Source organism: Pipistrellus kuhlii, unplaced genomic scaffold, assembly GCF_014108245.1.
Source record: "Pipistrellus kuhlii isolate mPipKuh1 unplaced genomic scaffold, mPipKuh1.p scaffold_m20_p_45, whole genome shotgun sequence".
NCBI classification, from domain to species: Eukaryota; Metazoa; Chordata; class Mammalia; order Chiroptera; family Vespertilionidae; genus Pipistrellus; species Pipistrellus kuhlii.
Window position 1 is genome coordinate 1,583,855 of NW_023425546.1, and position 14,168 is coordinate 1,598,022.

Consider the following 14,168-nt stretch of genomic DNA (forward strand, 5'->3'; position numbering starts at 1 on the left):
AGCAGGACGTGTGAGCTGGGCCATTGAAGGAGGCCTTGCGGAACCGGGACAGGAGCAGAAGGCAGGGCAGGGGCTGCAGGAGAGTGAGCAGACACCCCAGCATCTGGGAACCCCACAAAAGGAGAGAGAACAGAGAGAAGTCCAGTTAGGCTTTGGGGGTCCCCCTCCCCTTCTTCTCTTCATGGCTGGTCTTGTTGCTGTTTTAAACGTGACTCTGTCTGGATAAACACGTGGGACCCTGTGGTCTCTGGGGTTTTTCTCCTCCCCTCACCTCCAGCCCCAGCTTGGCAAGGCTGAGGACGAGCAAGAGGACGGAGATGGCGTTGAGGCTGGCCATGGCTCAGACTCTCTGATTGCCAGCTTGAGTCTAGAACAACGTTCCTGGGCTTATTGAGTTTCCTCACGGTGCAGGGCAGCATCAAGAGCAAGGCCGTTCCGGTTGGGTAGAGGGGGCTGGTGTATCGCCTTCTGTCTTCACTCCCACCCCAACTTGGATGTTATTTTGGAGGAAGTAGAGGTTTGTTTACGCCCCAGAGATGCAGCTTTGAGATAGGAGGAACACCCTACGCAATTGCACAATTCAGCCCTGACCCGTCCTGGGAGGCCTCTTCGGTGGCTGCTCCCATCTTATGCCCAGGAGGGGCCTCGAAGGCGGTGGGGGATGATCAGGGCGCAGATCTCTTTCATTTCACACAGGAAGAAGCCAATGCCCAGGAGTAGCCAGGGCAACAATCACACAGAAACTTGGTTGCAAAATTAGGACTAGAATTCATGTCTCCAATGCCAGCTGCATGCAATCCTCCTATCTGGGGCCTTCTCAATTGGCGCTGCGATTTCAGTTCACCCCATTTTCCCCTCTGATGCTCTCCGGAATTCCGTGCCATCGTGCCACAGGGAGGGATTAAGATCCTTATTTTGCAAATGAACAAACAGACCAGAGAGGTTATTTGGCCAACTCTCCAAAATCCGAAAGTGCACCTTTCTGAGGCAGCACAGTGTGCTTTCCACGATCATCCACCTGGCTGGCTGGAGGTGCAGACAGCGGTCACAGAGGAAGGCTTTCCGCCCGTCCATCACCATGACCACATTCTCACCATGACCACATTCTTGCCAGTTCAGAATCACCACCAGCAGGTAGTGCAAACTGCCATCTGAACCTCCAGGCAGTCAGCAGTCTGGGTGGTCAAAGCCCCTCCCTCCCTCCAAACCCACAGTCCAGGCAGGTGTTTTCTGCAGGTGGCTGAGGCTTGCCTTTGTAGAGAAGGTTCTCATGAGGCACACGCTACAAAGGGATGCCTGAGTTACCTGGAGTGTCCTGGCGCGGCCGCGGCTCGCGTTCTCCCTTGGGTTGCGTGGCGGCTGCAGGTGTCTTCGCTGCCGGTCCCGGAGGCCATAGAGGTTTGTGGGAACAGCCACAGAGGTTGTGATGGAAACGCAGCGGAGTGCAGTGCCTCTGGGGAGGTGATGCTGACTGGACAGCGCGGCTCTCCCTGGGGAGGAGCTGGCAGTGGGTCAGCGGCTTCCTCAGAGGATAAGCAGCTTGTGTGGAGGGGAGAACTGGGTGGTTCTGAGGTTGTGCTGGGACGGAGAAAAAAACGGGGAGAAAAGCAGGGACTGCCGAACCCGAGGCAGGCCCCCCCGCACGTCTGGCACGGGTCAGGGAAAGGGGCAGGAAGCTGGGTTAGGGCAGTAGGAACATCTGTCCCGGGCAGGTTGTCACGGGGGGTGCTGGGCGGAGCAGGCAGCTCTGCTTGCTCACTGGGGGAATGGTAGGAGTCGAGCTGCTGAGGTTCATTGAGTGTGAGGAGCGTTTGGGAGGAACTGACCAGGCCATCATCCGTCTAGACCACATGTGTCAAACACAAGGCCCTCGGGCCAAATCCGTCCCGCCAGGCCTTGCAATGTGGCCCGCACCGCGCTGTCATCACTGCACTCCGCTGCGTTTCTGTCACAATGACAGTTTATGACTGTTCAGTAAACCATTCGGCCCGCGATTTAGGCTGGATTTTAGATTTTGGCCCCTTCTCTGATTGAGTTCGACACCCCTAGTCTAGACCCAGGGCTCACGCAGCCATGGAAGTCATCTCCCTGCAGCCTGCCCTCTTCTTCCGTCTCATTCAAAGCCGGGCTCTGGGCTCAGGGCCCAGGGCACCACAGGGATCTGGGATCAGGGCATGGAGCACAGGGCACAGGGATCTGGGCCCAGGGAACCGCAGGGATCCGTTCCCAGGGCCCAGGGAAGCAGGATGAAACCACAGTGGATAGGCTGTGGCTGTTCCCACAAACCTGCAAAAATTCTTGATCTGGGCTGAGCCTCAGCAGTTGCAGCCACAGAAGTTTTATCTCCTGAGGTTGAGGGTCTGGATCTTTAAGCTGAGTTTAGGGTTAGTTTGAAGGGTGTACTCCCCATTCCTTGGGTGCCTGCCCCTCCTGCCTCCTGCGCAAGCCTAGCACCCCTGGCTGCAGGCAGAGGGACTGGCATACGCCTGTGCCCTCTTGCCGCTGAGACTGGGGGCTCTGCGCTTGCTCTCCTGGAGGGGTGCCAGCCCGCCCCCTGCGTGTGGCTGGGGCCACAAGGACATGCTGGGCTCAGAGTAGTTGACAGTTTCCGAGGGGGCGGCTTCGGTGGCCTCTCCTGTGCGCTCCGTGTTCTCACCAGGTCGGTGGGGCTTCCGCCGGGGCCCTGGCGGGGGTCTGGCAGGGCAGGGGCTGTGCCGCGCAAAAAAGACGGTGACAATTAGGGCGGCCTGGGCACGGCCCCCGCGCAGGCAAACACGCCCCGAGGTGCAGCTGGGATAGCAGCGGGGCGGAGGACCAGGTGTGTGCGGCGGGGAGGCGCACCCCGCGAACCTCGCAGCCTCCACCCCCCCATCCCTCGCGGCCTGACTCCCACCTCCGCAGGGCGGGGCCGCAGGCGCCGGCGGGAAGGTGCACGCGGGACGGGCTGCGGCTTCTCACGTGACCGCGCGCCCGGAGCGGCGGTGGGGGGCGGGGGCGGGCGCGGGGCGGGGAGGCGGGGCCGGGCCGGGCGGCCGCGCTCCCGCTCGCGCTGCGCATTCTCTCCGGGCGGCGGCGCCCCCTGCGCAGCGCGAACATGGCGTCCCCGAGCCGCAGGCAGCCGCGCCTCCTGCGCGTCCTGCTCGCCCCGCTGGCCCTGCTCGCGCTGCTGCCGCCACCGGCTCCGGGCGCGGCGGGGACGCAGACGCTGGCCGGCCGCACGCCCCGGGCCCAGGACCGCGGCTTCCTCGTGGTGCGGGCCGACCCGCGGGACCTGCCGCTGCGCAGGAGACGGAGCGCCGCGCTGCAGCCGGAGCCCATCCAGGTGTACGGACAGGTGAGCCCGGGCCGGCGCTGGCTCCTCTGCGGCTCCCGCCCGCATCCACCCGCGCAGCAGCCTCCCGGTGCGGCGCCGAGGGAACCCCAGGCTTGCATTCGTTCCCCGTCCCCTCCCACCCCGGGAGCACCCCCTTAGTAGTTGAATTGCATCCACCTTTCCTTCTTCCCGTCGGTTTTAGCAAACGTGGTCCAAGTACCTGGGTGCACATCCCGCAGGGAGAGCTGTGGGCACGGGGGCGGGGGCGCCTGCATTTTGCGTGTGGGTGGGAGGGGGCTGCCTGAGCGAGCACCGTGGGCCGTGCAGGCGACCAGCCTGCCTTTGGCGCAGAACAGTGCGGCGAGGGGATTTCCACTCTCACGTTCTGACCGCAGTCGAGGTGAGCAAACCGGAAAGCGGGACAGCCAGATATAGCCCAGGGACACTGTGTGCGCGCGCGTGTGCGTGTCCGTGTGAGAGAGAGAGAGCTTCTAATCCACCCCACCTCCCTTCAACACCATTGACTTTATTTTGGATTCGACTATCCCTCATGATTTGAAAGCCTGCAGACATTTGTTGAGCATTATTCTGTGATCTATTTCTATCCGGGCAATGGGATTATTAGATCATGAGTAACATGAATTTCACTTTCATGGCCAGACTTCATGCTAGAAATTGCAAATCGAGTGTGTGGGTTAGTGTCAGCATTGGAAAAATTAATTTGACTGTTACTGCTTCTCAAGACTTCCAAGCTTGTGGTTAAGAATGCCATCAACAAAACTAGAAGGTCAGTGGGGGAGAAAAGGTGGGACCAGTGGAGGCAGTAAACAGCACGATTTCTACAATCAAAATGTCCCCTTTTAAAATAACAGTTTAAAAATTAGTCTGAATTTTGCCTCGCTTCACTGATTTTTTTAGCCATTTCTTCAGGAAATAGAGTTAAACATTCGATCCTTGGAGCCATCCGAGGAAGAATCTTATAAACAAACCATCTTTACCCTGTTGTGTCATTTGAATTATTTTTAATTAAATACATTGCGGTGACATTGGCTGACCCTCCGGTGTCACTGTGTGAGGAAGGTGAGTGACCAGCCTGAGGTCACAGGGCAGGGCTGCCTGCAGCACCTGTGTCTATGCTGTCTGACTTTAGGGGCCAAACAGTTGCCCTGACGTTAGGTGAAGCTTCTTAAATACCTCCTAACTCGTGTGCGCTGGGCTATGAAGGTGGTGAGTGGGTGGGAGCATTTGACTTCTGTCTGCTGTCAACCCCTGGGGATCTTGTGTGCCGTGTGTGCTGTTGAAGTCAGCAAGGTCCTTGCTCTCAGCAGAGATGCCAGCATCCTGAAGGAGGGGATGGAGGGGAGGGGAGTCGGGTTCCCTGTTGATTGAATCTCCCCAGTCAGCTCCGCTGTGGACCTGAATCAGCTCTCTGGGGGCCTGGAGTGGACATGGGTGCAGGGGGGCGAGGATGGGAGCAGTCCCTTCCTGAGCTCAGGTCAGCTGCAGCAATAGTTTTGGTGGAGGGCGGAGCTTTCCTGTCCCAGAAATATGCACACAGGTGCGGCCCCCTCCCCCCCCTCCCGTGTGGTTTGTGAAAGCTCCTTGGGGCAAGTTAACCATGACCCGTGTTCTCAAAACCCAGGGCTCTATATGCAGCCAGGCAACGTGAGTCTGTGTAGCTGAAGGATGGAGAGCCTGAGTCCAACCTAGAATGAGGAAGTCCTGCCCAAAGCAGGACCCAGGGCAGAGCTGCTGCTCCCCTCCACACTGTCTCCCGGCCGTGCTCCCTGATGCCCGCGGTGCATTTGAGCCTCTAAGGATGGCCCAGCGGGAGGAAGAGTCCTGGTGCTGGGCTTTCTGCCCTCGGGGACCCCTGTGAGGCCCCTGTGCGGGCCTCCGGCTCTGAGCACAGGGATCGGGACCGCAGGGACTGGCACCCTCTGGGGAATTCACCTGTTTGGAATGCCCTTTTCGGTGAGGGTGACCTTTTGCCTGTTTGTCCTCGGACAGACCTGGTTTGTAAGCTGTCTCTGCTGTCACTGTTGTGATGTCAGGATGTGGACTGTAAACACATGCCCATCCTGCAGCTAGCCCTAAGCAGTTCCACTCTGTACCCTTCCCTTTAGCTTTTAAACCGAGAATTTCAGTGTTCTCCGTAGTGTTGCTTGAGTTGAGTGTGGTTCTATAAAGATGGGAGTGCAGGTAGGGGAGGGGACATTTCATCCTGCTTTCAGAAAACTCACAATTTAAGGAGATACAGCAGATGCGAATAAGGCACGTGACTGCGTAAAGCGGAACAAGAAAACGTGGGCGCAGCGACCCTTCACAGCTCTCCGGCGGGCTGTTTGCTGTGGGAGGGCGTGGGAGGTAGCGTGATGAGGGTCAGTGGGCTCCAGGACTCTGTAGGTTCTGACCTCTGACCGTGGATGAGGTTGAGGCTACCTGGTAGCACAGATTCAGGCTGCAAACAGGAGCTGCCCGAATGCAGAAGCCCTAGGCCAAGGGTTGGCAAACTCAGTAGTCAACAGCCAAATACCAACAGTACAATGACTGCAGTTTCTTTTGAGAGCCAACTTTTTAAAACTTAAACAACTTCTAACGCCACTTCTTCAAAATAGACTCGCCCAGGCTGTGGTATTTTGTGGAAGAGCCACATTCAAAAGGCCAAAGAGCCACATGTGGCTTGCGATATGCAGTTTGCCGACCACGGACCTAGGCCCCCAGCTTCTGGGAGAGGAGCGAGGAGGGCTTTGCCGGGATTCCCTGTGTCGGAGGGAGACAGGGCCCTGTGTTGTAGTCAGTTCTTTTTCTCTGGCTCCACTAACCTATGGAGTTGAGCCCCTTCTTACAAAGGCCAAGTCCAAGAAAAGGGGTTCCATAATTCTTGCTGCACAGAGTCTCTTCCTTTTTTTTTTTTTTATTGATTTTTAAAAATATATATTTTATTGATTTTTCACAGAGAGGAAGGGAGAGGGATAGATAGCTAGAAACATCGATGAGAAAGAATCATCAACAAGCTGCCTCCTGCACACCCCCTACTGGGGATGCGCCTGCAACCAATGTATATGCCCTTGACCGGAATCGAACCCGGGACCTTTCAGTCCGCAGACCGACGCTCTATCCACTGAGCCAAACCGGTTTCGGCTAGAGTCTCTTCTTGATTTTATGTCAGCCCCATGCCTCTGTGCTCTTCTGCCTTCTCCTCTACCTGCCACGGTCTTCCTGTTCCATCCTCCAACACCCAGCAGCGCCCGGAGCCAGGCTGCTGCAGCGTTGCAGCCTCGCCTTGTGCTGATTTAAAGCTCATCCTCGTGTTTGCTCCGTGGGTGCGGATCAGCCGTTCTCTCCTCTCGTCCTGGCACCTGGGGGCCCTTCAGGAATAGGGGTGGGCCTGCTGCACACCTGGGAGAAGACAGGCCTGGGTGCAGGCAGCACACTGAGTTCTAGGACAGGCGCTTTCCAGGAGGGCCCGTGGAGACGGAGAGGGAGTTGGCACACTTGTGGGGAGGGCGGCAGTGGTGGAGCCCGTTCTCCCTGTGTGATCGGGGTTCTTTAGTGATGAGCTGGGATTCTGTGCACAGTGTCCTCTCCTTTAGGGTCTGGTGGTTTGCTAATGTACTGCCTTTGGAACAGAGCTCAAAGCCTAACAGGATTTACAGGTTTATGTTCCTGCCCGTGAGTTCTCTTTCTGATTCCAGGGAGTATTCAGTGTCCTGATTTGAGACTGAAAATCAAGTGTCTGTTACAGCACAAGGTCCTGGGACAAAGAGCCTTCTTTGGGTGGCATTCTGCTGAGCTTTAGATCTCTTTGGAGTATATTCTTGCACGATACACTTGCCTGGGGAAGAATTGGTTGGTGGGTTCTGAGGTTATAATTTTTGACCTCATGCTTCTAAAAGATGAGAAGGCAAAGCATTTGCTGTTTCCAGTTGACTTCCAAGTAGGTGCAGAGTTGCCTGGCGTGTTGGGTTGGCTCCATAAGGGATGTGACCTTGAAAAACTTCTTGGTTCCATTTGGCATCTCTTCTTGCACCCAGCTCAGTGTCTGGCCACTGCTGAGCTCATTAATTACTTGCTTGTTTTGGGGTATGTGGGTGGGTAGAGGCTTTAAGATGTGGAAAGAATGGGAGGAAGGAGGACAGGGATGGAGAATTAAAGGAATAAAATGAAGAGTCATCCAGGAGAGCAATTCCCGAGAGATGCAGAGCTCAGAGGTGCAGGACATCAGAAGATAGAGATCGTGGATATTGGTGTGTGGTTTTTTTGGTTTTTTTTTTAATATATTTTTATTGACTTCAGAGAGGAAGGGAGAGGGAGAGAGAAAGAGAAATATCAATGATGAGAGAGAATCATTGGTTGGCTGCCTCCTGCATAGCCCCTACTGGGGATCAAGCCCTTGACCCCCTTGGGCATGTGCCCTTGACCGGATCCTTTGGTCTGCAGGCTGACACTCTATCCACCGAGCCAAACCAGCTAGGGCTGGATATTGGTTCTAATTCATGTTGTTTTCAAGAACGCTTACTTTATAGGGTGTGAAGTGAAGTTAATGGTATGCTTAATACAGTACTTTGATACCTGAGGCCCCGGAAGCAGATCCCAACAGCAACGAACAATCGGAAACAAAGATGGATGTTGTTGGAACATCTCATTGTCATATTTTGTTGTTTCTCCTGAGAGATGAAAGCCACCTCCGTGCTGTTCTGCCTAACAGTCCATGACCTGAAGAGCTGGCGATCCAAAAATAACCTCAAAAAGAAACACACCGATTTACCTTCTAATTAAATTTTGCTTAGAGAAGTATTAAAATGAGTTTGCATTTTTGAGCAACTGGTATGTGAAATGACTGGCATAAACAGAAGCTAGCTTGGAGTTTAGAGTTTTTGATAAGTCAGATGCCAATAATTGATTGCATAAAAGTGAACTAAGCTGAGGTTTACCCTGACCTTTTCTCCATTTTTTGAACATTTAGTGGAAACTGAGGTGAGCTCAGTCCATTTGGCTGAGCCAGCTCTTCAGGTTGTTAGAGTGAGGGCTGTCGTCTAACCCGGGCTCTGGGGGCTGCTGACGCTGGCCGGATGGCGGGAGTCGGTCCCTTTCTCTCCTGGGCAGGGATGCCTGTTTGGGAGGAGGACTTTCCCAGAAGTGGTCGGGCTGCAGGGTGAGGTGTTCTCTTTGGCGGTGAGCACAGACCTTGCTGACGATTCTCTAGGTACCGGGATCCCCACTGGCACATGGCACGTTTAGGCCAGCCACACGGGTGCAGAAATCAATTTCCTCCCGTTTAAAGTGAGCCACAGTTAATTCCGACCTAATTTGCTGCTGTACTGAGCTGTGAACGTGGCCTTCACAGAACGGCACGCAGGCGGAGAGGAGGCTGCTGTGAGCCAGGGAGTAGGCGCTGGGGACGGGTCAGGGCTAGGGCTTCGCTCTGCTATTGGGAAGCCCTCGGTTTTGTTTTTATTGTAATATAGGAATGTTTGTGCATTTCTTCCTTAGGGGGTGTGTGGGGGTTCCCATGAAGATAGGACTTGATAACGACCACAGTAGTGAGGGAAAAGGATTTACAGAAAGAACCTGTTACTGTGGGGAACTGTGACCGCAGTGGTCGTGGGCCCTGCTGGGCTGGCCCAGAGCTGGGAGGCCCCAGCCATGATGAAGCTCCCAGCCGAGCACTCTTATTCCTCCTCTGAGGGTCTTTTTCCGCTGAGTTTTGGGGTGAGTGGGGGAGAGAGGGAAAGCCAGAGAGAAGTATCGATGTGAGAGAAACATCGATTGGTTGCCTCCTGCATGACCTCTGACCAGGGCCCGGGCGTGGGAGGAGCCTACAACTGAGATACATGCCCTCAACTGGAACGGAACCCGAGACCCTTTGGTCTGCAGGCCAATGCTCTGTCCACTGAGCCACACTAGCCAGGGCCCAGTAGAGTGCTTCTAGACACCTGTGATGACAGGAACAGTTTGTGTCTGGGCCGGCCAGTCTGTGCACTAGCACCATGTGGCGGATGAGCACTTGAAGAGTGGCTATGATTGAAAAACGGAGTCTATTTTGTTTCGTTTAACTTTATTCAATGAACATTTAAGTTTCAGGAGCCACAGGCAGCTCTCGTCTAGTGCACGAGGCTGGGTACCTCTTACAGGCTGGGGGAGGTCTCTTCCCAGTGGTGGACAGCCCCCACCGTCCGAAGGGTCCCTGGGTCGATCCGGGCAAGGGCACCAACCTCGGCTGCGGCTCCTCCTGGCCCAGGCCCTGGTCAGAGGGAGCTCGGGAGCTGCACCATGGGGCGTGCGTTTGTTTGACCACAAATGGAGGGGAACGAGCCAGCTCTTCAGGTTGTTAGAGTGAGGGCTGTCGTCTAACCCGGGCTCTGGGGGCTGCTGACGCTGGCCGGATGGCGGGAGTCGGTCCCTTTCTCTCCTGGGCAGAGGGATGCTTCAGAGCTGCGGATGCACGTGGGTGGGGTGCTTGTCTTAGGGGTGCTCTGCACAGCGGCTTCCCCCAGCGGTGCCTTGGGTGACGGCAGCTGATGGCTGTGACGCACTTCTGCCGGGGCCTCTCATGGGTCTTCGCTGAGCTGCTGGGAGACCGCAGGTCTGCTGAGCCTGGAAGAGTAGACGGTGGGCCTTCCGGCCTGCCTGTGTGCCCGGGCTTGTTGCCTGGCCGCCCTGTAGCTGGGCCTGTCCTTCATCCTGGTGATGGCAGCACTGGCCTGTCTCCATCCACAGCACCCTCTCCACCGACAACTGCGGGCCCGCTCGGAGCACTGGGCCTTCCCCAGGTCATCTCCAGTCCCTGGCAGGAGGTTGGGAACACACTGTGGGTTCTCAGAAGGCAGGCTGATGTGCTCAGAGCCCAGACTGAGTGGCAAACACGGAAGTAGAGATGTATGTGTCTCACATGCTATTCCTGCCTGCAGGAGCCAACGTGCTGTTTTGTTGATGATCCCTCTCCATCTTGTAAGTGGAGAAAGTAACTATCGTGGCTTCTGTTACTGAGAAAAGAGACCAGCCTATTGAGTAGAAACCCACTTCCCCCAAATATAATAACTTGCAGATCAGATGACTAGCATGTGCAATAAGCGTGGGTTTGAGCCCTTAGAGTAGGGGTGTCGAACTCAATCAGAGAAGGGGCCAAAATCTAAAATCCAGCCTAAATCGCGGGCCGAATGGTTTACTGAACAGTCATAAACTGTCATTGTGATGGAAACGCAGCGGAGTGCAGTGATGACAGCGCGGTGCGGGCCACATTGCAAGGCCTGGCGGGATGGATTTGGCCCGAGGGCCTTGTGTTTGACACATGTGCCTTAGTGGGTCCTGATTGGGATTTTCATGTTAGTTGGTGCCCAGGTGAGAGCCAGTCTACCTTGCTGAGCTGCGGACTGAGTGGTGTCATGAGGAAGTTTTTAACTCTTGGGAAACCTTTGTGCCTGGAAAAAATGGGGAGAAGCTGGGATGATCTAATTGAATGTGGAGGACCAGGGTTAAAGCAGACTTGGGGAAAGGCTAGGGTGGGGTCTGTCACTGGGAGACTCGGGGGGTGGCTGTGAGATGAGCTGGGTGGTCAGGGCCCCTCTGTCTCTGCCAGCCCAGGGGGTCTGTGTGAGAGCTGCCCCCGGCCTGCCCGTGGGCCTGGTGAGAGGGCTGGGCTGGCTGTCAGGAGCTGAGAGGAGCTTGCAGGGCAGGGTATGGGCTGGAGGGCGGCGGGGGCGAGTGGCCTGTGAAACGCCAGCATGTTGGGAAGAGACTTGGCACATTAAACCTGTGCTCAGTGCTTGGGTAACACGAGACTCTGCCCAGTGACACTGAGTTCCCTGACGTCCTCGCTGGGTTAAAGAGATCTGCGCTCACTGGGCACGGCGCTGAGCTCGGCGGGCGAGGTGTGCCTGCTGGGGTGGTCCGTGGGACAGGCCCTGCATCGCTGGAGGAGAAGAGTTACGGGGCGAGGTGGAGAGCTGGACAGAGGTACAGGGTTCCGGACACAGGGCATGGAGTTAAGCCCGGAGCCAGCAGCGAGGCCCGCTCCCCCTCCCCCCGGGGCCTCGGGCAGGGCTCGCGGGCCTGCTGTTGGGTTCCATGTGCCTGCTCTCCATCAGCCTCAAGCTCAGTCGGTAAGGAAGCCCCCGGTGAGGAAAGGTCTGGAGGCCTTCAGTTCTGGGATGTAATGCCTAAATGCTTCCCCTGTGGGGCGAGCAAAGTGCCAGAAATGAGTGCCACACTGGGTGTGGGCTGGAGGTTAGGTTTCTCGGGTTTCTGAGCCCGCTGTGGGGGGAGGGGACCTGAGCGCTGAGCTTGACCCAGGCTGCCATTGCTCTCCGCGTCCAACGCTGCTGGGCGCAGGTGCCTTTTTGTGGAGCCGCTTTGTGAAGAAGACACCACTGACAAAAGGAAACGGGGTGTACGCATTTTGAAGCCCATGACACGTAAGTACGGAGAGCATCTTGTGATAGTCTGTGCAGTGAGAATGGTCACTGCTCTCACCACAGAGGGCGCCGGAGGCTGAGGAAGGGGACGTGCCTGCGCCAGCCTTACGCAGCTAGTAAGCCATTGAGGGCGACCCCAGCCACCGGCTGTTCACCGCACACTCGCCTCCGTTACTGCCCAGCAAGCTCTGCTGTCAGCCAGGGGTCCCGGCCTTGTCGCTGGAAAAGGAACTCCTTTCTCCTTTACCGCCTGGACCTCTCATTTCATCTCCCCTCCTCTTGGTGCTCCTGGCCACGCTACTCCCTGTCAGCTTCTCGGGTGTGACACGTGCCGAGCCCTCCCGCCTCCTGGCACTGCTCTGCCTTGGCGGGAGCCACACTCTGCCCCACCCCCAAGTCCGCTCTTTTCCTGTTCCTAGCTTGGAGTCTGGTGTATAGTAAATATTTATGAGGGAAAGAGGTGGTGAGGTAGAGAGCCAAAGAGGAGAGTCTGGGAAAGTCGATGTTCTGGAACCTTCCTAAAGAGCTCCTAGAAGTAGCTTGTGGTTCGTAGGTGAATCCTCACTTAACACTAGTCCTGGCCCAGGTGCCCAGCAGCTAGTTAGCACGGGGTGGGGTGGGGTGGGGTGGGGTGCCTGCCCTGGCGGGGGGTTAGAAGCAGGCACACCACCGGCGCTGACTCTCTGTGGCTTACCTTCATCTGCAAAATGCGGGAGATGGGTTATGTGCCCGGATGTTCCCTGGAGCCTGTTTTCTTACCAACTGGCCCCTGGAGAGGTGATTATTTTCGTGACAGAGGCTTTCCGCAGGTTCTTTTTAATGGGAGCACAGAGCGCGCTGTTTGCTGATGATGGGCTCACGGAGCAGTGTGCGTGGAAGTGGGTGCACACAGGTTCTGCTGCCAGCAGCCTAAGTCAGCGAGAGCAGCTCATCGCCCTTCAGGGACAGAGGACACAGGATTATCTCCTCAACCAAAACCAGGAGCTCCTTTTCCCTAAGAAGAGACGAGGATTTTAGTTAAGGAGAGTGTAGTGAAATGCCAAGTTTTTAAGCCCAAGGTCTTCATCTGTGAGATGGGGAGCCAGACTTAGTAGGCAGAGTTCTGTGGGCGAAGGGTCTCAAGCAAATACAAGGAGAAGTGAGAGAGCAGACACAGGAGGTGCCGGGAGCCGTGCGGTGTGAGGCAACTCTCCCTTAGACTCACTCCTTCAGGGCGGGCTCCTGGAGGATGGAGAGCTCACTAAACTCAGAGCAGTCTTTTTTTAAAAAAATATTTTTAAAATCGATTTCAAAGAGGAAGGGAGAGGGTGGGAGAGAGAGAGAACTAGAAACATCAATTAATAGGGAGAATCACTGATTGGCTGCCTCCTGCATGCCCCACACTGGGGACCGAGTCTGCAACCCGGGCTTGTGTCCAGACTGGGAATCGAACCTTTGATCTCCAGGCGGCCCTGTTTGTCCTCCGAGGACCGTGTTCTAGGAAGAAGCTGTATCGGAGTGACGAGGATGTAGGCGCTAGTGTCTTTGGGTTTGACCACTTCGAAAGAGTTGATGGCAATAGGGGACCCATTCCGTATTCTCCTGGATAAGCCTCAATGACTGTCCTGTGGTTTTATTGTAAGTTTGTCATTACTATCAGATTTGCAACACTCCTTTCCCCCGGAAGGACTCTGTGCACTTTCGACAGGTGATAAATGCTTCAGGAGCCCCAGTGGCCTGGCTGGTTTGGCTCAGCCAGTAGGCTACGTGCAGGAGGCAGCTGATCAGTGATTCTCTCTCATCATTGATGTTTCTATCCCTCTCTCTAGCTCCCTTCTTCTCTAAAATAAATAAAAAACATGTTAAAAAGAAAAAGAGCCCCACTGGGTGCCTGCCACCTAATGGGCCTCACTGGGTGTGCAGTCAGTAGGGGAAGTGCGAGCAGTCAGCCTTCACACCACCTTGTCCTCTTTCATTGCGACAACCCAGGGCTGGGGCCTGGAGACCATCTACCTCTCCAGGTGCCCGGGCGCTGTGGCCGGGAGACAGCGATGGCGAGGTGTCATTGTGGGTGGTGACTGCTGTGACTGGAGGTGGACACTGCTGCCCGGCCCGAGGCCGTCCCCGGGGGGCCAGGCCTGCAGGCTGCTGGGCTCTGCAGAGCGGTTGGCAGGCGGTGACCCGTGGCCTTGGCAGGAGCGGCCCTCAGCCTGCTTCCCGGACTCACTCCGCTGTGTCGTTGGGTGGGTGGTTTGAAGGATCCTCTGGAGATGAAAGAAGCCGTTCTTAAGAGGGGAGTGCCTCGGTACTGGATCAGCACGTGAGCCGTTTCTGTTCCTCCTAGGTCATGGCAGAGCCTTTTAGAAAAGGAGTTAGTGTCTCAGAACCACTTTGAAGAGCCAGTTCAGGAGCATTAGGACGTTCACAGTGTTGTGCAGCCACTGCCTCTGCCCAGCCCT

General features: G+C 56.1%; 1 protein-coding gene across 2 annotated transcripts in view; it reads left to right on the forward strand.

Moving 5' to 3' along the window:
- Positions 1-3,007: 3,007 nt before the first annotated feature.
- The window catches only part of SORL1 (sortilin related receptor 1), a 139,204-nt gene continuing 128,043 nt past the window's right edge, over positions 3,008-14,168 (forward strand). For both annotated transcript variants that reach the window (XM_036412607.2, XM_045572359.1), the window contains exon 1: positions 3,008-3,334. In XM_036412607.2, coding sequence (XP_036268500.1) covers positions 3,095-3,334 — 240 coding nt within the window. In that variant the 5' untranslated portion in view covers positions 3,008-3,094. The remainder of the gene's footprint in view (positions 3,335-14,168) is intronic.